This window comes from Merops nubicus, unplaced genomic scaffold, assembly GCF_000691845.1.
Source record: "Merops nubicus isolate BGI_N331 unplaced genomic scaffold, ASM69184v1 scaffold8047, whole genome shotgun sequence".
NCBI classification, from domain to species: Eukaryota; Metazoa; Chordata; class Aves; order Coraciiformes; family Meropidae; genus Merops; species Merops nubicus.
Genome location: NW_008620944.1, coordinates 50633 through 75931, shown reverse-complemented (window position 1 = coordinate 75931; position 25299 = coordinate 50633). Strand labels below are relative to the sequence as shown.

General features: G+C 43.0%; 1 protein-coding gene across 1 annotated transcript in view; it reads right to left on the bottom strand.

The window, feature by feature from the left end:
- The window catches only part of MITF (microphthalmia-associated transcription factor), a 51186-nt gene extending 26174 nt beyond the window's left edge, over positions 1-25012 (bottom strand). Inside the window, exons 1-3 of the mRNA XM_008944276.1 lie at positions 24961-25012; positions 18872-18878; positions 18265-18511 (exon numbers count right to left, since the gene is read on the bottom strand). Of these exons, the coding sequence (XP_008942524.1) occupies positions 18265-18511; positions 18872-18878; positions 24961-25012 (306 nt within the window). The remainder of the gene's footprint in view (positions 1-18264; positions 18512-18871; positions 18879-24960) is intronic.
- Positions 25013-25299: the final 287 nt, after the last annotated feature.

The window sequence follows — 25299 nt, the reverse complement described above, 5'->3', positions numbered from 1 at the left end:
CCTGCACTTCTCACAGCAGAGAAGAGGTGCAGAATTCCAACCCTTCTCCTCAGCAGGGCCTCAGCAGGTCAGACTACAACTAAAATCACATCAACATTCACATGTGCAAAGGATTTAGAGATTCTGGGTACATTTCTAGAGCCCACACCTGAGACAACATGCATCTTGCTATGCAAAACAAGGAACATGAGTTTCTCCTCAAGTCCTGCAGTACTCTGAGGAGGCAGTTTCCACAGCACCCTTCTCCACATCTGTTCTTGCTCAGGTTCCTCATCATCGCCTATTTGTCAAACGTGAGGAATGCAAATAGGACTGGGCAAAAATAATGGCATCGTTTGCAGAAAATGAACAAAGGAGAAAACAGAAATTTAATTTATACAGGCTGCTGACTCAAAGGTAACCAGAGCTAAGCTTAAAGCAGAAGAAGAGATAGCACTCACTGACATTAAAATAAAAATCCTCATTACCAGCTTCCTAGAGATGTGGAGTTACCCACACACAGAATGGGACAGGTTGTTTGCTTGTCTGGACTTTAATAAACAAGATTCAAGGAGCTTCTGGTCTCCATACCAAAAGTAGATTTTAATGCAGTAAATCTGCTTTGCCCCTTCATGGACTTATTGTGTGTCATGCAATACTGACTTTTCATGGGTGAAATGTAAGTTAAAACAGGCTATTTTGCCCAAACTGCAAATAGGAGTATAAGAAATGGGAAAAAAATGCAACCTGTTACTGACATAAATTTTAAAACCCCATACACTCAACACTGGCCTCATTTGTCACTGAGGTTTGTTAAAAACTGGCTGCTCAATTTTATAGCATGCAAGACGGTTTTGAGCCAAGATAACTTCAAATGTTGAGGAATGTCTTTGGCACTTCAGGGCTAGAAGAAATGAAGTTTGATTTAAAAGTCTTTCAAATCCACAACGCTAGACAGCAAGAAAGAACTGGTGTTCAGAATATTGCCTGTGGGCTACTCAAGTATTTATTCACAAAACTTCAATATTCAGCATAAAACACAAGATAGGGAGAAAGATGCAAAGAACGGCACTAGATCAAAATACATCAAACACCCAAAAGCCACAAACTGAAACAGACACATCCTTCTCTTAAATAAAAGGTATCTGTAAAAAATGCAACCCTTGGTTTATTGTATTCAAGGGAAAAAAATCTCCCTGCTTTGGAGGCATGCAGCACATCAGAAGATGACAGAACAGTTTGCGTTGGAAGGGACCTTTAAAGGTCATCTAGTCCAACCTCTACATCTTGTTGCACACTTGTCTGAAGACATCTGCACTTGCTGCATACTTATCTAAAAATGATCTAGATGAAAGACTGCTCTACTCATTGTTCACATAATCACATGGGGACTGGGAGGTTGGCAGCATATTCTCAAGGTCACTTACAAAGCACATATCAAGAACATGCCACTAATCATGACCCAATACACCAAACCCAACCAATGCCACACAGTGTCTGCTGGAACAGCTTGGCCTTTGCAGCTACTGAAAAGCCTTCCTACCAAAACTTTTAAAGAAGCATCCAAAAAAAAAAGAAAAAAAAGTGAAAATAATTTTGAAAGGGCCATTTATTTTAGCAAACCACTTGGCAACACACTGGCTACAGCACAAGGGACACTTGTTCTGGAACATGCCTGTTTTGAGGCTATCTGGGTTACAGCAAAGATGCAGTACCACAAGAAGAAGTTAGCCAGAGAATGAAGATTTTGTTAATTCAAAACTCTTTTACGCTGTTAACATGCCCTGAGCTTCTACATGTCACAGTTAATAAAGAATCAGAAAGACTTAGCTGGGCTCACACCACTTCGTCTACAGCTGATGATGCCTCATGTCAGCCCCAATGTGGAAGGCTTGAATAAGCAGAAGAATAAAGTAGTCTAGATACATCCATTTTATTCACACTACTAATATGATCGTTAGACACAGCCTAAAATAATAATAAATCGCTGACTTCATTTAAATGAAGGAAATGCAAGCTGGCTTACCACCAAACTCCTTGATTTTTATCCTTCTGCTCAACGAGCTGTGATGTTATTTATGACTGTATTAAAACCCTACTGAGTTATAATAAAACAGTTTCAGTACCTCAGAATGCTTGATCATCACGTTTGCTAATGTAAGATAATCCAAGTCACCTTCATGCAAACTCAACCGGCTATGATCTGAAGCATTCAGCTAAATGCCAGAATTGGGATTTTCAGGGGGACTTTGGCAAGCCACAAAGGTGAGTACACTCTTTGTACAGGGTGGCAAGCCAGCACTCTGGAGGAAAATAAACCCAGGAAGCCAAACTGATGCCACAGAGGATCAAACCTGAAAGCCAACACTGTCAGGGTTACTTTGGAACAGCAGTGGCTCTTCCTAGGGAGTAGAGTGCTCATGCCCAATGATTCCATTAAGCAGCATTACATCTTTTATTTCCTGACATCTCACTCACAAAGTAGGTGCTACAGCAGACATCACAGGAGCCACAAGAGACTGAAGGTAACAACAGTAAGAAATTAAGTATGTTTATTCCACTCCAATTTTAAACCCACAAGGAAACTTAAGTGTTTTAGTTATTTCTTAGCTAAAGGAATGTTGCCATAATACTTCTGTTACACGAAGACATGTTTAAGGCAAATAGCCATTAGACTACATGACCTCACCTCTACACCCCATGATCTTATTCCCACAACAGTCAGACAGTAGCTATTGTCTGGCTCCCTGAAAAGAAAAGACCAACGTGAGCCCACTTATTAAACCAGGATGCCAACACTTCAGCCCTTGTAAGATCTCAGGCCTTACATTCATGGGGACATAGCATCAGCATCTATTTTATACTTACAAAAACAACATCCAGCCACCCAGCCGTTTTTGTAACCTTCCCCACACCTGCCTCTCCATGTCTTCCAGAGACGAGCTGTTGAAAACCCTTCTCCTCCTGTTATTTCACATATGGTAGGCAAATAATTAGTTACACTGTGAAATGAGAAGCTCCTGTCCACATAAATGACCCTTGATGAGGGCAGCGGATGGGGCACTTGCAAGACTATCAGCAGAACCAGTGAAATCTTTTGACAACAAACAAGTCAGCTGTCAGCAGCCTTTTCCACATTGCAGTTGTACCAAAAAACTGCCACCAGGATCGTTACTTCAACAGATACTGCACAAAATGTTCCTTATCACAAGAACTTGCAGGACTGTGAAAAACAGGTGACATAAAAAGAGGGTCTGAACTTCTGCTGTGATGCTCTTCCAGCATATACACACACCCTGGCACCACAGGGCTTTCAGCATGTGAACACTTTTAAGACCTCCAGCCTGCAAGACCACATGCTCCTGAGTCCCTACTATGTGGAGTTCTACCAAGGTCAGGGTTAGGTTAGAATCCTCTTTCTGCAGGATTGAAATCACCCAGCCTGCAAGACCACATGCTCCTGAGTCCCTACTATGTGGAGTTCTACCAAGGTCAGGGTTAGGGATCTTTCTGCAGGACTGAAATCACATTTTATGACAGGACACTGGACAAATTCCACCTTCCCCAAACAGCTTACAGCAAACTCGTTCCAACGGTCTCATCTGAACTTCAAAAAAGCACAAGCCAGCAACTCACCAGGAGACACTCACAGAGCACAAAGAAGAGTGTGTGTTATCATTCCAGTTCTCCAAAGGTTAGCTGCAAATACCAATCACCGACAAATTCGGAAGCAATAGTTTTGTCAGAAGATCAAAACCCCTTTTGAAAAAGAAATTCAGGGCCTCCAGGCTTGGTCTCAGAAGAATCCTACTTTAAACCGCACTTGACCCATGCTAATGTAACTCTTCAAGTGCTGTTACAAGAACAGAACTATGTTCACAAAGGACAACAGATGCAGTATCTTCCACTAAAGCCCTATTTCTTTATGTAAAAATAACATACCTCCTTTTAACACTGAAAAAATACCAACAGCATGACATATTTTACAACATACCTCTCATCTCTGAGTGACAACATACACAAAGTTTTAGCCACCCAAGAAATAGCATGGGAACAAAACAATTCAAGGCAACCAGATGCTAGAGTTAGATGGATGCAATGAAACATTAGATGTGGATGAACTAGATCCTAACGATCTTCCTCACCTTCCTCAACCTTTTTTAAATCTCAAGAATAAACACATTTTAGCATATTACTACTTTACAGGATGGAATAAATATTTTTAGAGATCTTAATATTTCAAAAATGTAAATAAGCTTACACTGTAGAGAGTTTATTTTAAATGAAATAAAGTTTGAACAGAGGAAAAGTAAAAGTTTGGGATTTTTTAATTTCTGCTAGGAGCCAGAAGAGATGTCAGTACATCCACAAAAGCAAAGAGCTGGGTTTTGACAATGGCAGGTATAGCTGTAGGTGGTGCTGAGGACATCACAGCTAGCTGGGCACCTTTGGGCAGCGTGGTGCAAGTTGTGGGACTCCACAGAGGAACAGTTCGGGACACTAGACACACTTCAAACTGCTGATGGCAAACCAGATCCAGGCTGCTCCCACAGACTGAACTCCCAGTAGTGGCTAAAGAACATAAAGTCTTCCCATTTAATTTCCTCTGATGTGAATCTAATATTAGAGTACTCATCTACAGCACTGGGCAAAACTAAGCTAGCATGTAACAGTTAAATTTAAGTCTAAAACTCCCTCAGTAGTCATATATAACTTTTAGTGTGGCCCCACAAATGCACACACTGGCACAGCCGTGGGTGCAGTGACCACCAGTGCTGCAAAGGACACCATCAGCCTTTGCTGCCACTGCCAATGCCCCATGGAACCGTCCCCAGCAGATAAAGATGGGCACAACCAAGGAACTGACTGAGGAAGAGCCGAAGCTGCTTCTGCTTCACCCCATCTAGTGGTCTCCTGCTTGTAAGCAGCTGGTAGCAATAGCTGCTTAGGCAGGGCTTGGAATCGCAGCTCCTGGAGAAGAAAGTGCACTGTTGGATTAACTGTTTTCCTCTCATCATTCCCTGGTCAGTGGCAGTCAGCACATTCCTACCCCCACATCCCAAGCCCAGTGTCTAGACGCCGTGTGCTCGGTGCCCGCGGAGCCTTCGCGCCCAGACGCGGCCCTCGCAGCCTACCGCCTTCACAGCAATGGAATTAATAAAGCTTCCCGGGGAAGGGGCAAGTTCAGAGAGAAGGGTTGTCCCAGGATAACTCCTGGGAACGGGCAGAAGCCCTGGCTGGAAGCTGTGGCCTCATTACCTCCATTAAAGACCACAGGGAGAGGCAGCAGGCAGTTCTGAACAGGGACCCGCAGGACGCGCTCCACACAGAGCAGCCGCTTTCTGCATAAGCAGCACTCCAGAGCAGAAGGCACCACTTTGCTTCCCTCAAAAAGCCACTGGACATTAGACAAGGATAAACTTTTGAAAAGCCACAGTAGCATGATTAAACACTGTTTTTTTCTTTCACACAGCAAACCATACAGGACTGAACCCTTAAGGAATATATGAACTTTGATGTGAATGGAGCCCATTAACTGCCAGGCAATGAATGGTGCCTGTGGCTCAGAACTCATTTCCCTCTCAAAAGCAAAGAGGATAGAGACCTTCTGATTGATGCAGACAAGTGCTGACTCATTCCAGGTCCATTTACTCCTTCGTTTACTCCTTCCCTGAACAAGTTTTTCCCTTGAGACCCTGGTTATCATAGTATTTCAGAAGAGTACAGTTTGGGTGGGAGTCAGGAAGCAAAAATTTTAAATAGCCAAATAAATAGCATAGTAAAATAGTATTAGAGTGTTGAAAGGAAGACTTTTCAACTAATAAGATCTGCTAACACTGATGATTGCCATACTTTTTTTAAAGGGAAGTCTCACTTCTCAGAATTTTCTGTTTAACAAGACAAGAATTGACTTTAAAGCACTGTTTAGCAATGCAGGAATTTACTTAAAAGCAGTTCCTGAAATGCTAACATTGCTTCAGCAGAACAGCCCCACTCTGCACGAGGCTGTGGCAGCACTGAAAGCAGCTCTGCCCCCCAAGCAAAACCAATCTGTCTTGCCATGAGCAGGTTTATCTGTACAGCTGCTACTGGGACAGTGATGCTGGTTAATGGCCATGGCTCTCTGCATCACTGGCATGGGCAAACAGGAGCAGGTCTTCCCTGAGGGTATCACACCGTCTAGACAGGACTCCCAAAACTCAGAAGAAACAAAAATCTCCCACACCTAAAGAAAAGACGTAAGCAGAGAGAAATCACAGTCTTAAGTAGCTAGCAGAAAGGTTTTTAAAGACAAGGTTTAGTGTGCTGCCCATCAGACCTTGACAGGACCTTTATAAAGACCTGGGAGGTGAAGATAGGCTGGGATTTTGCACCTCAGTCTTGAAAGGGGTTCTTTTCAAAGAAGGAATTACTTTTTAAAAAAAAAATTTCCATTAGTTGCTTGTCCCCTATCTTATCTCTAAAAAGAACAGAAAACTTCTGTTCATAACTAACCATTAAGTCCATAAACTGATTTTTGATGCTGTCAACTAGGAATTTCCTGGTGATTTGTAGGAAGGAAGCCTGAAATGCAAGCATTGATTCACCTCTCTTGACACAAACTTTGACTGAAATCCATAAATTATTTTTGATTTCAGAATAATTTTTGGTTCCATACCACTAGCCCCACTACCACCACGACGATTTACTCTAACAGCTTGCTTCCATTCTAACTAGGAAACAAAAAGAAAAATCAGTGTAATATGGGGAGGGAATCATACTCCAAACCTCACTCTTAGGATTTTCTGGAGCTTGCAGCAAGGAACCCTCAGACCTTTTAAAGATGTTTAAGTGCTTGACTGCTGCCGAGACTCCAAGCTCAGCTCCAGCAAGAGCTTCCAGCACTGCTGCATGTTCAGTGTCCACAGCACTCATGGCCTGCAAGGCTTTCTGGCAAGCAGAGTTGCTGATGTGTTCAAAAGGAAAGGACAGATAGATAAAATGATAGATAGATTGCTCCAAGACAGAAAACCTCTTTTAAAGAATTTGTTTGTTTAAACTATGTCAATGTGTTCCATTTGGAGATAGGACACACATTCCAGCCAAGTCAGTAACAAAAATGCTGTTGTCAGAAGCCAAAGCTCCAAGCAGGTGCGTTGTCTGAGAAGAGCCAGTGGCTGCTGGGTTGTGTGAGCCACATGCATTTAGAAATATAGTAATACTGCTTTTTCCTGGAAAGACACCACATACTTCCTCAAATGATTTTTCATTCACTAGCTCACAGTGTCTACAAAAATTAGGATTTGTAGCACAAAGCAGGAGGAGGATATAATTTAATGCAATACAGTTGTGGCTTACATAGCTTTAAGGACTGGGTATGTTCCATGGAAAACATGCACCAGTTTTATTGCTTATGCTTTTTTAGCATTCTAGTTTTACTTGCTGAACAAGTTTATTCTACTGGACACCAGCAGCAAGTTTATTTAAAAAAGGGAGCCTGCCTCTCACAGACTTCTAGCAGTAACTGGTTTTCACATGTAATAACTATTACATGCTGCATTTATTAGTTAATGGCATAAAGGTACCTCTGGGACATTAGTTGGTCAAAATAAAATACAATGCAAGCAATCCACATAATTATAAGAAGGTGTGAGAGAACTTTTTAACACCTCAGTACTAGCCTTTCTTAGCAAAAGGAATAGTCTAGAGAGACAATTGCAGCAGCAGCCGAGAGTGTTCCCAAGAAACACACTCTGGGAAACCTTAATGCCATCTGCTGAGAGATTCTGAAAGTGCAGCCCAGCGAACGACAGACCCAGTGAGCTCTCAGTGCTTCCCAGCATTTTGGGTACCCGTTCAGTCACTGTGAGACTGGTGCTGAAATGCACGCTGCTCCTGATCAAGTTCAGAAGGAAAACAAATCTGCTTGGATCATCTAAGTTGCTCAAGCATTCTCAAAGAACTTGCTGGAACTTCAGTTATTGATTTTCAGTAAGCAGAGGACACCAAGTCACAGAGATCCATAACAAAATACTGTTCCACCATGCTACAGAGGTAAGAACATTCCATGGGGAAGTCAACTTATTAATTTGGTGTGGACACTCTAATTTTGCAAAAAACAATAGAGTTGTGTGTGTCGGGTTTTTGTTTGGTTGTCTTTTTTTTTTTGTGGGTTTGTTTGGGTTTTTTAAAAACATACTTGATTTTCTGCACCACATCATTACAAGCTGGAAAAAAACCACACCTAGCTATAAGTCAATTTAAACTCTAAAAGCTTATTAACAAGTCTTAAAATAATACAAGTGGGTAGCTGGCATCTAGTAAAGTGCAGTGTCAACCTGCAATGTTGAGCTCTTACCCCAATAGCCCAGAGTGCTCTCCAAGGGTCTGGAGGCAGCAAGGTACTCTTGTAGTTGACAACAAAAGAATTGTTGAGAAATAAAGATTGGCAGAATAATATTTCCACAAAGGCCAAGACTTTTTGGTTTTAATTTACCCATCTGCCAAGCACATAGAAGCAAACAGGCCATTTTGCAGGGTCACAGAGTCAAGTAATGAACACAAGCTCCCCTAAAATAAACACCATCCCTGGAGATGAAAGACAAGTAGGGAGGACGTTTTGACTTATTTGCACTGAAACACTATATCTAATTCTGCCCCAGACATCACCCATGAGTGAAAGGAGAGGTTCAGAGGAAGTCTTCTAAAGGTTTCAAGATCTGGCAAGCCTATGTAAGCGGAAGGCTAGCAGAGCCTGCTTCTCCTCTAGCCCACAACAGTTTCACAAGTGTTGCAATCAGAGTCTGACATTAATTATTAACGGAAGATTTACAGTAATAGTAACTTAATTATTTAACTCAGACAGATCTAACCAGGTCTGCTGGTTGACAACTGTTGATGTAACAAATTTGAACTGGTTGCTGCCATAGGGAGATATTCTCCCAGAAGAGTGCAAAGGCAGCAGTGTATTGATCCAGTTCTAGCCTGATCCTCTCATTTCACTTCCAAGCAAAGTTATTCCTATTTATAAAGAATGCTGCATTAATATTTCCCTAAGCAAAGACAAAACCCAGATGAGTTCTGGCCTCAATTCACAGACAATTTCCACTACAAGCACTGAAGAAATGCATTACTAAACCAGATCATTTTGCTCAAAGAACGAGACACAAAGCTGGCACTCACTTCTGAGAGATAAAGGGTTAAAGCAGTTACTCATTGCCTCAACTGGACGACTACTACTATTGTAAAGTCCATATTCAGCTGAATTCCATCAGGCCATGCTTCCTTAACACAATCTGACACGTACCTCTTCAAGATTTTGGATTTTTTTTTCCTTCTCTTTTCTGCCTCTCAGTAGTAGACACTAGAAATAAATACCCCCAAAAAGCCAAATGGTAATCCAAACACAAAGTAATATTTAATTCTCAAGTTGGGGAGACCAATGGCAGGACTGAATAATTTCTTTTTTTATAGAAAAAGAAAAAAAAAAAAGAAACAAAACACTTGCCAGATCCCTTAGAAAAAAAATACAATACTGTTTTTTGTTTCAAGTTCATAACTTGGCTCTTAAAGTAGTTGATAATGAACCAGCAGGCATTATTTTAAATCAACCAGTTTTATTAAATGAGCCAGAAAGGAAAGAGGCAGGGCTAATTACCAACATTCCTTGATGAATTACCTAGCGGTGTGTGGTAAATCTTCGGGCGTCTTTGTCTTTATCCCCAAATTTATCCCTTACTTATTTCTCAAGAGGTTAAAGGACATGGGGCTAATTAAGGAACCAATCCAATGACAGACAGAATCATTCAAGGTAAGGTTGGCTTTTACTCTTTCAAGCTTTTGCATCTCTGCCTGGTACTTCTTAATCTATTTTTCTTTTTTTTAAAAAAAAGAAATATTACTGCTGGGGAGGGGGAGGAAAAGTGCTAATCTTGTCACGGTCAGGCAGGTTGAAATTGCCATGCAGTGCTGGGCAAAATGCTACATATTTGTAATTTAGCCAATAAGAAATTCCTTAAGCCTCTCTTGAATGGCAGGAATGTCTCCAGCTTGTCACTTTGAATTCATTCACTACCCAGGTTCAGCGTCTGGGGGAATAATGCTGCCCAACTAGCTGAAGAACTGAAATATTTGTGAGAACACCTAATACCGAAAGATTACTTTAAGCAGATCTGTATTTTCACATTTAAAATGTAATGTCTATCAAACGTGTCAGCAGGGGCCTCCCCAGACCTCCACCCGCAGCCCCCATTCTCCAGCACCATGTGTGGCTCCAGGCACTGTTTTCTGCTGAATTGAGCTGTGGAAGCCACAGGCACAGCAGCCACCAGCAGCACTGCCCCTCCTCACACGTCCCTCCAAGCAGGGAAGCGGAATAAGGCGTTTTGCTCATGAACGTTGACTGAAAAAGGACTTAATATGAGCTGTTGAAATCTGCTAGCTGGTAGGCTGCAGAGCCTCATCAATGCATTTAACATCCACAACTACAGGCACCTACAAGCCTTTGGGAAGATTAACTCATCTTCTGCAGCTCCAAAACACCCACTGACACATGGCGAACCACCATTTTCCCAAGGTCTGGTAACTCAGCCAGGAGATAATAAGGTTAGACCATGGAGGGGAAAAAAAGAAAGAAGAAAACTACTTTGAAGCTGTTACAGAACAAACCTGGCAAGCTTTCCTTAACTTTGTGGATGTTACCATGCCAGCAGGAAGACAACAAATCCTAAAGACCATCAACTAGGGTATATATCACCAAGAACCTTCTAAAAGCAATCAGAGCTTGGACCTCCAGATGCCTTTATCATTTTGTGCAACTACATCTCTATTTCCTCCATGTCCAAAGTGTTCTTTCACACTACCAGGTAACTACTGTGCACTTGCAGGATGACAGCTCTAAGATGAGCAGTTTCTCAACTACCTTCCCACTTTGCTCAGTCACCTGTGCATCCTGGTCACAGTAGCATTTGCCTAAGAAATATCCTGGCTCCCTCCAGCAGCACAATTTGGTTGCAGCACAGTTTTTTCCTCTGCTTTGGGAGCTGTATTTTAGGTCACAGCGACCACAGCTGAGGAGCCAAGAAGGAAAGAGCAGACAGCTTGCTCAGCAACAGCATTTCTCTCCAGAGGCAAGCAACACATGTATTTGCATCCATAGGAAAAGGACGTTTGGGACGAAGGGTGAAAGCAGTGTTTTGCACTAGCAGTCAAGCAGTCAGACACTTGTACACCAAAGCATGTTGCCCCTCTGAATTCCATGCATTTTTAACGTCTAATAACCTGGGTGTTAAGCAAGAGTTTACATTTTACCTCCATTACCAACCACAGAGATCAAGCAGCAGTGCTTGTTTTGGAACAGCTTTCAACCCACTAAGCAAGCAAAAGATTTAAGGTCTGAGATACTTACATGAAGGCTGAGGAGACAAGGCAAGCCTTTAGCAGTTCTGCAGTTAAATGCAAGTTTTTTCTCTATGAAGATTCTGCTGGAGGGTTAAGTTAAATACACCGATGACACCGAGCGTAACCTTAGCTTAAATGTTCTACCTGGAGTTCACCAAGACCTGGGCTGGCAAATCACTTAGGTCTAAGTTCTCAATAGCAAACACATGCCATGCTTACCTAACATACCAGCACACACTACTATCTCCTATTGTCAGGTTAGATTAAATTAACTTTTAATCAGATAAGTGTGTCCACAAACACACATCTGCCATAGCAGATGCTACCACACGTTTATCTTGACATCCCATTGTTCCTGTTCTTCAGAAGTGTGAGTGAAGTCCTCTATACAATGAAGTTTCATGGTATTTATTACAGCAAGAACACCATATCTAACTGCACAACCCTCTGTGCTAGGCAGGGCTGCTTTACCACCACAGGGCACTCTCTGGAATAAGCACACTGGAAAAGGGCTCCAGGAGGGTTTTTTGATATCCATCCATCACCATTAACATCACTCCAAAGGCATGTGTGGCATTTCAAACCCAAAGAAACAGGTCTCTGATGCAGAGAGCTTATCGTGGTGGTGCGTTCAAAACCTGAATGAACAATGCCATGAGGGTGAAGGCAAGAGGCCAGCCTGGCTGCCTGCACCCTTCCCAGCAGCACTGCTCTCCTGCTGACTCTGAAAAAGGGGCTGTGAGGGGGAAGAAGATCACAAACGACAGCAGTGGGGTGGCATTAAAGGAGAGATAAACGGACCCGCTCTGGTATCAGTAATGATCAGCCTGCAATAGTGCCCTGAGATGGGCAACAGCTCTTGGAATAACTAAGGCAGAGAGAAAATCCAGTAAACAGTAACTGGTTCTAGGCTTTGAGAAGAAGAGGTTTCAGCTTGTTTAGGACCCCAGGTGAAAGAAGAAAGGCCACAATGACAAGACAGTAGAGAGCTGTAATTCTAGCACCAAAGGAGCAGTTAACATCCACCATGAGGACACTGATCTAGACAGGGCTGCAAGGAAAATCCTAAGTGGGGTTCTTAGTAACTGAGAAATTTTTTAATGTCCAGCATATTATAAACATTGTTGATAGTGTATTTGCACACAAAAATATGTTGATAAATATTACAAGTGCTTTTGTAGCTTGTATTTCCATACGTGTGTTTTATTTACACATCACATTTTGGGTGAACTGCTCCATTAGCAAGAGCAGGTGCTAGATGGGACCACAGAGAGATCTCAAGCTGAAGATCACCAAAGCAAGACCCACCTTGTCCAGCTATTGAGTTATTCATCTGGTGTGACCACGCTCAGGAGGAAGGGGAGGTAAACCAACCACGTCCTTGGGAGTCCTGGCAGGCAGCAGCGGGGGCAGACTGGGCCAGGGCCCACCCCATTTCACCACAACACACCCAATTTCGGCTTCCACCAAGCCTCACGCCGCGACCTGCTGCATCACGTGAGACACAGGCGGCACATCCACGCACCGGCTGAGCAATGCCAGCAAACAACAGGGAGACACAGAGATAACCCTCACCCTCGGTTTCCCACCTTCCCTCTGCTTGGTGAAACAGGCAGAGTGCTGGGTGTCAGCTGCCCACCAGTCATGTTCCCAATTCTGCAAGAACTAGTCGTGTTTTCAGTGGAACTGATCTGCAAGTCTGTGGGCTGATGTTGGCCCTGAGCTTCGTTTCCCAGTTCCTGAGGATGCTTCAATGCTTCTCCTCCTGTGGAGGACATAAACCTGCTCACACCAGTCGCAGTTTCTACAGTGTCACATTGTGTTTTGGCCAGACAAGTCCAAAGTCCTTAGGGGACTGTGTTATGCTTGTTCTGAAGAGTAAATTTTCTCCAGAAGTCAGGCAAAACAACACCAACTGCACAGCATGGCAACAGCTCCATTTTTGCAATGTCTCTCAATGAATAAACAGGAGAGTCCTCACTACTCTCCTGCCCACTTCTCTGGGCAATAAGTTTACTTTCTGGACCAGTGCAAATTCTGTAAATAAGACTATTTGAGACAAGCATACTTATCAAAAATACATAGAAGAGAGATCTCGGGTCTGACTACTTCTATCACCAGAAGTTCTCAAAGACTAACCTGAAAACCAAGCAGAGTACCTTAAAAGCCTTGCTTGGGAGCACAAGGCATGCTGGCTGAACAAGACATGATGGCTGGTACTTTCCAGTCCTTAGACTGACTCCTTGTTTGGTTTTGTTTCTTTGTTTTTTCTCCTGGATCTTTTAGCTGAAGGAAAACTCTTTTCCTTCTCCATCTCTTAAAAGAATGTAAAGGGTGGTGAGCCCCATCCCCACACTGCTCCAGTGCAGCTTTGCTGAAGATGCCAGAGGGCATTTCCATTATGTAAACCCCTGGTTGTACAAGTCAGCATTTCTGCCTGCTGAATAAGAAAAAAAAAAAATCACTACAAAAAAAAAACTAAAATCAGCTGCCTGGACTGACACAGAATACATCCTATAGACAAGGCTGGGGTACCAATGCCTGTCAGAAAGGCCAGGAGATGCCCTACTGAGGCCACCAGCTTGGCAGGCAGGCAGCCACTTACTTAAGTCCTGCAAGTTGTTTGGTAGGAAAAAAGGTTGGGAAGGGATGAGAGGGGACATGAGAGACATGCAAAGCAGAACCCAGTAGGCAGCCACTCACTTTTTACAAGTCTTGCAAGTTGCTTGGTTGGAAAAAAGGCTGGGAAGGGATGAGACGGGACATGAGAGACATGAAAAGCAGAACCCAGCAACTCTATCACATCAACAGGAGATGCTCCCTGAATAACTGTCAACAGACAGGTGCTAGGACTACCAGAAGAAAGCTAGTTCTGTGATATCAAGCAGGAAGACAGTAACAGATGAAGTCCAAGACAGCTATGGGGAAGCTGATTACCAGACCAGCTTCACTATAAACCAAGAGTGTATTCTCCTGGTTTGTAATAGCCAAGGATTTCTCCACCTTTAACAAATTTAACTCCACAAGGTATGTGATTAAGAGCAGTACTGTTCTGACTGAGGAGCATAAGGAACAACTTATCATCAGGCCTCAGTGACTACCAGCAGGGACCTGATGCACAATCTCCTCAAGTCCTGGGCTAGCCCTGCTTACAAAAAATGCAGTAACCAGTTGCCAGAGGTCAGCTCTGGAATTACTTAAGTTGAGATCTGCAGCAGTACTTCTGCTCCAAGACACAAGGACTCCTACCAGATAAGAGGATAACTGCAATCAACAACAAAACAAACAGCTTCTTAATACCAATTAAATATACAAAGCTAAAATACACCTGTATGGAAGAAGCCACTTCATAAAACAATCCACTGAAGGCATCTTAAGACAAACACTGGCAAAGAAGTCGTAAATAAACTTGTAAATAAAAATATAGCCTTACTTTGTACATCAGGAGCTGATCCTGATCCAACATTGACAGGGCCTGGAACTCCTCCAATAATCAACATTTTAAGTTATGTGCTCCTATTTCCAAGGCAGAGCAAGAAGATGAACAGCAGCAGAAGCAAAGAAGCTCTCGTGACCTCCCTCTGTAGCGGTGGTCCTCAGCTACCAACAGGAGATGGATGAGAAGGTGCTTAAGGATAAACCAGTCTGTATGCCTGTGAAGCTACCAACAGCTCTGCAGGAGGATAACTGAAAGCCCAAACAAATCCTCCTGTTGCTATTACATTCAGAGAGATACTGTTTCAAATGTGCTGGACCTACTCCTAGTCCATTTCTTAATTAGGCTGCACAAAGCAAAACAAAATTGTAATTCCAACAGGTCACTTCCTACCTTGCCAAGCTACATGACTTAGCAGAGCAGTGATGCAATAAGAAGTCATTACTCAAGAAAATGAAATCTTATTTATTCATATGGCCTCGAGCATATCACATTATGTAATTTGGGGATTCCTGTGCAGTGTGACAGATTCGTACGTATTTCTCTTTCTTTCTCTATCGTTTCTAAAGGAACATCTTGATAAAGAATATAGAAATCCAAACTCACAAACACCTTTGGGTTCCTTTTAAACTAGTCACTCCAAACTAGCACCCTCAGACATGCAAGTATTATTCTCCTCACACTGTGAGATGTGGTAGAAAGGGCAAGTCACACAATGCAATTAAAAACACAAAACGTCAACAAATTCAACAGGCTTGGAGTGGGGTTTTTAGAACCTAAATTCCAGAACAAACCAAAAAAAAAGAGTTACTACACTTGGTCTTACTTGTTTGTGAAGGAATACGCAAAAAACCTCCTTCAAAAAAAAAGTTGCTTTGCAGATTAACATTTCTGAAAGTGCAAAAATCCCCTTTTTGTCTATCTCATTCTTTAAGGTCACTAACTCCAGACCATCTGGATAATAAAGTTACCATCTTAGTTCCCTATTTATCTAATTAAAACTTCTGTACAGCTCATACGGAAAATTTGTCTACAGCTAAAAAACAACTGAAGTGTAAAAAGCAGCTGCAGGGAAATGATGTCACTTGTACCCAGGGCTGCCTGTCAGCGTATCAGCACCAGGAGGATCCTGATTTATTGCTAGTCTCAGCTTTTGAGCCAAAGAACTTATTCAAAAAATTATATATACATGTGGACCTTTCAGCCAAATCATACTGAGTGATCAGCAGTAAAATTTCAGCAAGATTGTGATTTCAAGCATGGTTTTTTGTACTCACTTTTTTTTTGTACCTAACTGGTTCACTTTTATCAGCAAGGATAAAAAGATGAATCTTTAGCTGCTTTCTGTCACCTGAAACACAAGCAGCAAAACCACACAAAGCAGGTTCTTTTCTCTCATGGGCAGAGACCAAGAGGACTTGGTTTTGGTAATTTTGGCTGTTACTTATGTAAGTGCAGGTGATGAGAAGACAGGCATCATTTTGCTCCAGCAGGTAGCTCACGCTTCCACACCCATCACCTTCAGTGCACAACTCTCTGTCACCAAAAGGTAGTTGTTCTCAGTTACTACTTTTAATTTCCAAGCCAGTTAAGGATATGTTCTCTCAATTTGTTTCTGTGCATCACACACGCTGTCATTTGGGCCAAAGATGAGTGCAGGGGAGGTGTCCTCTCTCCTTCCAGGAGACCCTCCTCTATCAGGAGGAAAACAAGAGACAGATACTTCTGCAAGCCCAAAGGTTGAGGACTCAGGTTCAAAGCCTCCACATGAAGCTGCTGAGCAATGCTCTAGCAGGTTACAGATTTGCATGCAAACACTGACAAGCCAGTTCCCAGTAACCCCATTAATAAGTGAGCACCAGCTTTCGGCTGCAGCGCCTTCAGTGGTTTATCCCTCAGCAATAAAGGGCAGCCCCCCTCCCTCCTCTCTCATAATGAGGCAATTGTAAAAAGAACAATATAGACAACAGCCAAGACTTCTTCAAGAGGTTACACTCCTTCCTTAACAATAACACAGCATTAGAAAATAAACACAACGTTTCAGAGACGTTTCTAAAAAACCTCTAAAATCCTGGTCATAATCTCTTAGGCTGAAAGGATGTAAAAATTTAACATACACTTCTCTAAGTACAACACAAACAGAAACCTATTTCATAGCACCTACTCATCTGCTGGATCTGAATAAATTCAGTGTTATAATCTGGAAACAAGTTTAACAAATTGTTACACGAACATTGTGCCTAAGAAGTTAGACAAAACAGCTCCTTCCAGTCAACTTCAGACTCTTTACTACATGCACCCTAAGTGTATCCTATTAAGTTTTAATGGAAATATGTGTGTGTGTATATATATATAGAATTCAAATTTCAAGTGTTACCTTTTTGCTCCTAGACTGTAGACCATACTTGAGTATTCTAGTGTCCCAATTAAGCACTAGTTTTGGCACAATCACGACAATTCCATAATGCAGATTCAATAAATAAAAGCACCCTCCATTTCCTCCACAAACTCGTCACAGACTGCCCCAAAACCCCGAGCCTGCAAGCCTATTTTAAATAACCAAATCTTTGAATACGTAACATTGATATGTAACAACAGTGAGCAAACTACAAGCGGGTTGTAACGGAGCTCAGTTAACACATCTCTCAGAATACACTTACAAACTGAACATGGTTACTAAACTGCAATAAAAAGACTCAGCGATAACACAGAACAAATAGATAACACATCAGAACTACTGAAAACTTTGTTTTCAATAAATAGGTCAGCGGATTTCTCCAAAACCTTTTGCATTCTTTTACTCACACGTTTCATGTTGCGTTACTCTGCTCTGACTTACCCAGTGCATCAAACGATCTCTTTTCTTACAGCTCTTCACGTTTTTCCCAAGTAATTAGCAAGCTACATCCCCTTTGACAGAGAGATACTAACAAGCTCCTACAGTTTCCAGTAGGACAAGGAATCCAAAGCTACTAATGGCGAACAAGTCATTTAAGCAAAAAAGGATTACAAAGACTTGTTGCAAGAGGCTGGAAATTCACCCATATTCCAGATTAAGGCTTTCTGAGGAGCTCTTTTGTAATGAGTTTTGACTCCATTTTACAAAAAGATTACATTGTTTTCTTTTAAAAACCAAAATATTGGTTTGAGTACTAATAATGTCTCCTTTTTGAAAGCATGAAGTATTAGAAAGATGGAGAAGTGTTTTCCAAAGGGAAAAATGATGGAAACGTTCGTTTTGTAACAAAACCTCCCTCCTTAAGATCTCAAAGTTTAAATGAGTCACACAAACTTCCCTAAAAAGATTTTCCATTCTTCACTACCACGGCACCAAAGCAAGCTGCAAATCGAGCCAGAGCTCAGTTATTTGTAAATCTCCCTTACCAAACCCCTACAACCACGTTCCTACTCAATAAAGGACGTTGAGGTGAGGAGGGCTCCTCAACAGGAAGGCAGAGAGAGTGACCTACCTTGAGGACCTCCATGGGCACCTGGGTGGCAGGGGGCAGGCTGGTGGGGACGCTGACGTTGATGGCAGGTGTCTGGCTGACGGGCACACGCTGCTGCATGAACTGGGCTGCTTGCTGCTTCTGCTGCTGCTCCCGACGCTCCTGCTCCTGCATCTGCTCACGCATGAGCTGCTGGCGTAGCAGGATTCGTGAGGTCATGCTGGAGGAGCTTAAGGGAGGCTTGGAAGCGCCAGGATGCTCGGAATTGCTGTGGGAAGGAAGACCAGAGAGAGACAGCTCAGCTTCCACGAGTGGGATCGTGGCTCCAGCTCACAGAACTCCAGGGGAACGCGGGGCGGGAGGGGCGAGGACGCGCCACGCGAGGGGCAGCTGGGAGCACACCTCCTGCAGGTGCTCAGCACCACCTTAGGCTGCCTTCACTGGACTGCAGCTGACTGTCCCCAAAAACCAATATCCAGCTGCCAAGAGCTCTCTGCTGTGTCAGTTTTTACAGCGACCATCCATGAGAACAAGCAATGCTTTTATAGATAGCAGCAGGCACTCGTATTGCTTGTTATAAAAAGTAATGAAGGGCTGTACCCAATGTAATGACAGGCACAGATTATACTGCAGATCTAATGATACAGCTCAAAAATAAATAAATCGATAAAATTCATCTACCTCTTCCATTAAACCACAACATAACGTTCAGCTGTTTTCTGCAAGATGCTTCCTCAGGTTGGATTAGCTAGTAGTGACATTCTTCATAGCTAGAAACCAGACCCAAAAACCACCTCAACCCAGCTCCCACTTCAGGCCTCCTGAGTGCAGTGACATGCAAATACAGGCAGAATAAATAACAACAGCTTTATCTCAGTCACACTTTACAAAGCCTAGCAGGCTGGCCCCAGCTAGCACACTGCAAGGCTTCACCTCCTCAGAGCCACTGCTAAGCCACTGGCCAACAGAGCTGCAAACAGAGCTTCCCACCAAACAGCACAGACACACCATGGGACTCCACTATCAATTGCAGGGACACCTTCTGAAGCAACCCATCATTTTGTTAGCCCTCAGAACTAAAATTCATTTACATTTCCACAGCATAAAGCAGAACAATTATGGTATGCAAATACCTAGTTGCATATCCTCTGAGAGAATGAGGTTGGAAGGAGGTAAAAAAAACCATGACTCCATGATAGAAAGAGCTACAGTGCATGTAGTTCAGGCTGTTTGGTTTCTGATCCTGGCTGCTGCAGCTGATGGCCATCAGTCCATGGAAGGAAAGAGTTCTTTAGGCCATAGTGATGCAGGGCTGTGGAAATCCCACCTCTGGCTCAACTGCTGAGGTGTTACCTGCAGGATGCTGCCAGGACAGTTTGCCAAGGAGCCAGCATCCCTTCCAGGTCTCTCCTGGAGGCTGCAGGTACCAAAAGCTACCTGTGCTTGGGCAACTGGAGCCAGCACTGCTGGAAGTTTTCCAGCTTTGTTTAGGACTGGTGTTGAGAAAGGTTCAGAGCAGACATGAAAAGGGAGAACCCACACTTACTCCCCCAAGAGATCAAACTCTGCTTTTCCAGAGCACACATTTGGGGGCAGGGAGGGAAGGAGGGAGGGACCATCTTGCTATTTAAGACCTGTCAGGTTGAAACATTCACAGAGACACTGATCCTTTTGATAAAACAAGAGAAAACCTTTGTGGTGAAACTAATGCAGCTGTGGAATAATCGCACTAATTAGCTGCTCAGGACAAGTCATTGACTGTGATACTTGTAAAAAATACCACCCTTGCAATTAAGGGCAAAGCATTCTCCCAGCTAAACCCAGCAGCCTGTTTCCTGGCTGCACATCAGAACCACTCACACACTTCCAAAGCAAGGACGTGCTTTATTTCCATGACCAGGATAGTTATAGATCAGTGGATTCCCAATGTTTTTGGATCATGTGCTGCTACTAGGAAGTAATGTTTGAGCCTGCACTTTCAATAGATGTATATTTGTTTATTCATTGTATGCTTGTCTTACTGAAATGCTAATATTTTCTTCCTGCCCACCAGTAATATTACTGAGAGCACTGTAAATAGATGAGTAAAAAAAGGCACTCAAATGCCGTTTTTAAGGATGGATCTATTCTCCTCCTGTTGAGGAAAAGCTCGTTTTATACCCTGTAAGCAAGATTCTCACTTGTATGCTATTGGCATTTTTTATAGATACCTAATGCTGCAAAATTGGTACACTGGCAGTTCCTCCCACCTTCTTTCATTTTAAACTGCTTCTCTGCCTACAAAAGCCAAGCGTGCTGGAAACCATCTCAGAGGGACCCTACTACTTACTAACATTTTGGGAATATGAGGGAGAAGGAAGAAGAAATCACTTTCATGGTATTTCAAATAACCCATGCCAGGAGCCTCACCTCACTCACACCATCACTGCACCTACTCACAGGAAGAACTCAACAACTGCCCTTACAGCTTCCTGCAGGTGATTCAGGGCCTCTACTGTTGACTAAAAATTATCACCAAAAGCTTCAAGTATCATTTCTTTAAGAAACAATAGTCCCAGGAAATGTTGTTGTGCCACATTCTTCCCCAAAGGGCTGAGACTCTTCCAGATTTTATTCCCTTTGCAATCTTGCTCAATATTTTAACAATTTACTGGGGGGAAAAAAAAAAAATGGCTTAGATGTAATTAGGTAGGTAGTGCAAGGTCAAGCAATGTGCTCTTTAAACAAGCATCAACAGAAGAGCAGACACCAGTGATGGGGAAGAAGAGCCTGATCTTATTCACATTCAGAACACCAGATTTTGGTGGCCAGAGGAGGGGGAAGAAAAAGCTTGAGTGATTACTGAATGTCCTGTTCATCCTTATTTCAAAGGAGAAGCCAGAAACCAACACAGCTACAAGAGCCACAGCTCATTGCCCTCCCTTCATGAACATCACAGTGCTAGGCAGCAGAGAGCTGCACAAGTGGCAGAGGTGCTGCCAGACCGCAGCTACTGCCATCAACGCGTCCGAGTTCCAATAATGCTCCTATCTGGGATAAAAGCCACTGCACGACACCTGCCTGGCCAGATGCTCCTGTCACAGCACTGTGAAGGGAGCTGGACAAACACAAGGCAGCTCCTGCCAGGAAGACCTTCCGTTATGTATCCCCCCGGGGCTGTGGAGCTCTTCCTGTGCTCTCATCACACCAGACGCTGAAGCCGCTTCTCACAAGTGGCACTGATCAAATGTGGAAACCTGTTGGAACTTTGGTATCTCACCCCCTGAGCCTGCCCCTGTGTGCAGCACAGGCCATCCTCCCACCCAGCTCCCCTTCCTCACCACACCTGCTCTTCCTCTCGACCAGGACACATCACACCTAGCTCTGGGATGGAACCAACGACGGTTTGGGTTTCATCACCACACCCCCTCCAGGGAGCCAACAGGAGAAGGTTTGGCCAAACTCAGTTTTCCAACCAAAAAAAGCTATTGAAAACTTGCTAAGTCAAAGGCTTCATCAAGTGAGTTTTGAGAATTTGTAGTTTTAATGCTTCCTGACCTTCACCTGCTGCCACACGAGCAGATCCCCTCCCACGATGGAGCATGATGCCATTCACCACAGTACCACCCAGCACCTGGACACGTGGCTTCAGGACTCTCATACATGAACTGATTCACCCCCGGATTATGTAAAGTGGGTAACAGAGCCCACACACACAACTGATACACGATGTGACTTGGAGACTTCCTGCAAACACAGTTCATGGATACCATTTAATTGCAAAGAATTAAACCGACTCATCCTTTTAATTGACATGATTAAACCGGTTATCCATCAGCAGTCTAATAAGCATAGTGTAATACAGACTGAGAGTTATTAGTTATGAGTGTCACGTGCCAATCCAATTAATCACAAAGTGATAACGTTTTATTAAATAAGTTTAAATTGCATATCCTTTGCACAGATGCCTGAGAAATGTTCCTTACTGCATACAGAAGTCATAACGCAGATGGCTGTTGCATAATAAAAGGCAACAGATCAGATTAAAATCAACTTTGATTTTGCTGCCATCAACTCAAGAGATTACAGAGACCATACCTTGGAGAGTCTAATCTACCTTCCCAGATGTGTACTGATTATGTTATCTCTGTCTCCTTGGGCAAAGAGACAAACTAGGCTTTTGTTGGTCAGTTTTGTTTACAGATTCTTAAAACTTGATCAAACACCTTCTCTGGTTCACATGGATTGCTTCTAGGAGTTGTCTGGCTTACAAACACTGTTTTGCATTAGCTATGTATTTGCTAAGGAACTTCTCTGGAGATTTTGAACTGGAAAAAAATTACTTAACTCAAATTTGCTTTTTAATTACTGTTTTAGAGATTAAAGAAAGAAGATGCCTCCAATGTAAGGTTTCTTAGACAAACGACAGTAATAAAAACACAGACCAACTCCTCAAACTCAAAGCTTCCTCAGAGATGAACAAGAATCAAATAAATTTGGTGGGTTTTGTTTGTTTGTTTTTAAAACAAAAACCAACTTTCAAAACCTCTTGCTCTGGGCAGGATTGACTACCCTGCTCTAAGCAGAGAGGTGGCACACAAAAGGGAGGCCACTGCTCTCCTCTGCTCATGCCAACTGTTTGTTAATGGGTTAGTCCACAGAGAAATCAGCCAAGAAAAGCAGATTTAGCACCTCCAAAAATCCACTGAGCTGCACCAGATCTCATAGGTCAGAGGTAAGAAATAACACGGGATTTAAATGCTTGTGTTTCACATCTTACCCTTATCCCATTCATAATTATTTATAGAAGAAACAAAGGTATTCACATTTAAGTATCTGACATTAGCATAAAACTACCCCTGCCTTTAAAGCAAGCAGATGAGAGGTTGCCAACATTACAACTCAAATACTTGGCGTGACCTCCAAGATATTCCCAGAAGAGACCACCACACAGCTCCCTTTCCAACACCTCTCCTGATCAATGTCCACCAGAGTTTCCTCAAAACTGAAGTTTATTTGTCCAGATTCTGTTTACAGTCTCTCTAACAAGCAGTAAAACCTCATTTAACTCTTATGGCCAGTACTATATATGTGGCTGAAGGAACAACGCTTCTGGGAGCATCTAACCTGCCATCTATCCCTGTTTGCCACAGAGAGGGGTGACAGAAAACAGAATGACACCAAAAGAAAAAAAAAGAAAAGGCAAGAGGGAACCAGATCACCCCCTAAAAAAACCCAAGCCCCCAAACCAAAACACCCACAAACAAAGCAGCCCCTTAGACAAACTCTTCTGCCCCTCCTTCAGCTAAAGCAAGGGATTCTAAGTACAGGAGAACTAGTAGGGCATTTTCCCTGAGGCACTTTGTACTTTATTCCTAAAATTTAATAATTGATTGTGGGTCCCAGCGATGCTCCACTCATTCAGCAGTGCCAGCCAGCTAAGTAGCAATGTTTAAAAACCCAAACAGTTGGCACCCTCCAATGTCCTTCCTTGCCAAGGACAGAACAATCACATAAACAGTGTGGAGACCCTTGTCAGTCTCTGTAATAAAGCAAGGACTATGTTTCAGGCCTCTACACCAAAGGTTTCCATGTCTGAAGGTTCCATGTTTCAAGAGACATGCTGCCTGCTGTTCCATCTGCTCCATCCTCAAGGTGAACATTCTTCTGTCCCTCCAGTGCTTTCCCATCATGACCCACACCAGCTCAGAGCTGCTGTCCTGCAGCACCATCCTACTCCACAGGCTGCACCCACAGACCAACCTCAGCTCAACAGGCATCCATCCATCTTCCCAAATGGACAATGAGCACCTGGTCAGCAGAGAGAAGGAGGAACAAACCCTCAAAACATCCACCATGCAGATCTGCTACAGGAGCTAAGGGTTCAATTACAAATCAAATTATTTCAGTGGATACATTTCTACTTAAAAAAAAAAAAATCAACATCAACAAAAACCAGCCACACAAACAAACACTTCGTTTAATCCTCAGCTAAGAATTCTTTTAAGTAGCTGTACACCATTTAGTAGTTTTCCATTTTTCTTCCTGTCTTTAAAACACACCTTCACAAGCTGCTGAACATAATGCTTTCTGAATTTAATGAAAACCTCTCTCATGACCCAGGAGCACTCAGTAAATAATTATTAAGCTCTGGAGGTGGCTTTTGCATGAGTGTTGACTTAATAAAATGCCATAAGTTGATCTGCTTGAATGCCCATTTACTTGGGGACACAGCTTGCAGTATAGCTTGGCAAGCTTGATCACCACCAGATTAAGGAACAAGGTAAAACTAAAGAGGTTCAATCTAGAAGCTGCAAAGGTCACATTTTACAATCCTTTACTACCATTCCTGTTAAAAGGGAGGTGAATAATTGCAAATCAAGAGTATTCTCAAAGACTTCTATATAATAATCACTACAAAGTCTTTTTATGCCTAAACTGAACCTCCATTAGCCCAAATGTGTATTTCACATGAACTTCCAGAAGAAGCTGAAAGATGTGTGTATATATACATATAGATATTTAGGGTTTTTTTAAACATAGATTGTTTTATAAGTCTTCCCCATCTGAAAGCCATTATCTCAGCTGGTCAGCCAGCACTCCTGTGTCCCTGCAGGATACAGTGGCCAGCTCCCAAGTACAGTATTTTTAACTCCCCCAACACAATCTGCATCACAACAAATCAATCACACAACCTGCTCACGGTGCCGTCGCTCTGGGGAAGCGTCACTTACAGACAGAAGCTGTCAAAGGAGCAGGGCATGAACATCTGAACTCTAACAGCCTCCATCTTTCCCCCCCACTTCGTGTCCAAGGGCTTTTCCTGAGCACCCTGGGGTGAAAGTCAAGTGGTGTCCCTGCCGGCCGTGTCTCTAGGGGTGGCTCCAGATAAGGACCTGGCAACTCCAATCCCCGTGGAGCAGCAACATGGGCAGCAGTGCCCGGTGCCTGCCAGCACTGCAGACCTGTGCAATCCAGCACCTACCCAGGAGGAGAGAAGGGCCGCTCAGGAAGCTGTGTAAAAGGTCTTCAGATACCACAAAAGGACAGCCCAGAAGCGTGGAGTCAGGATCTCGC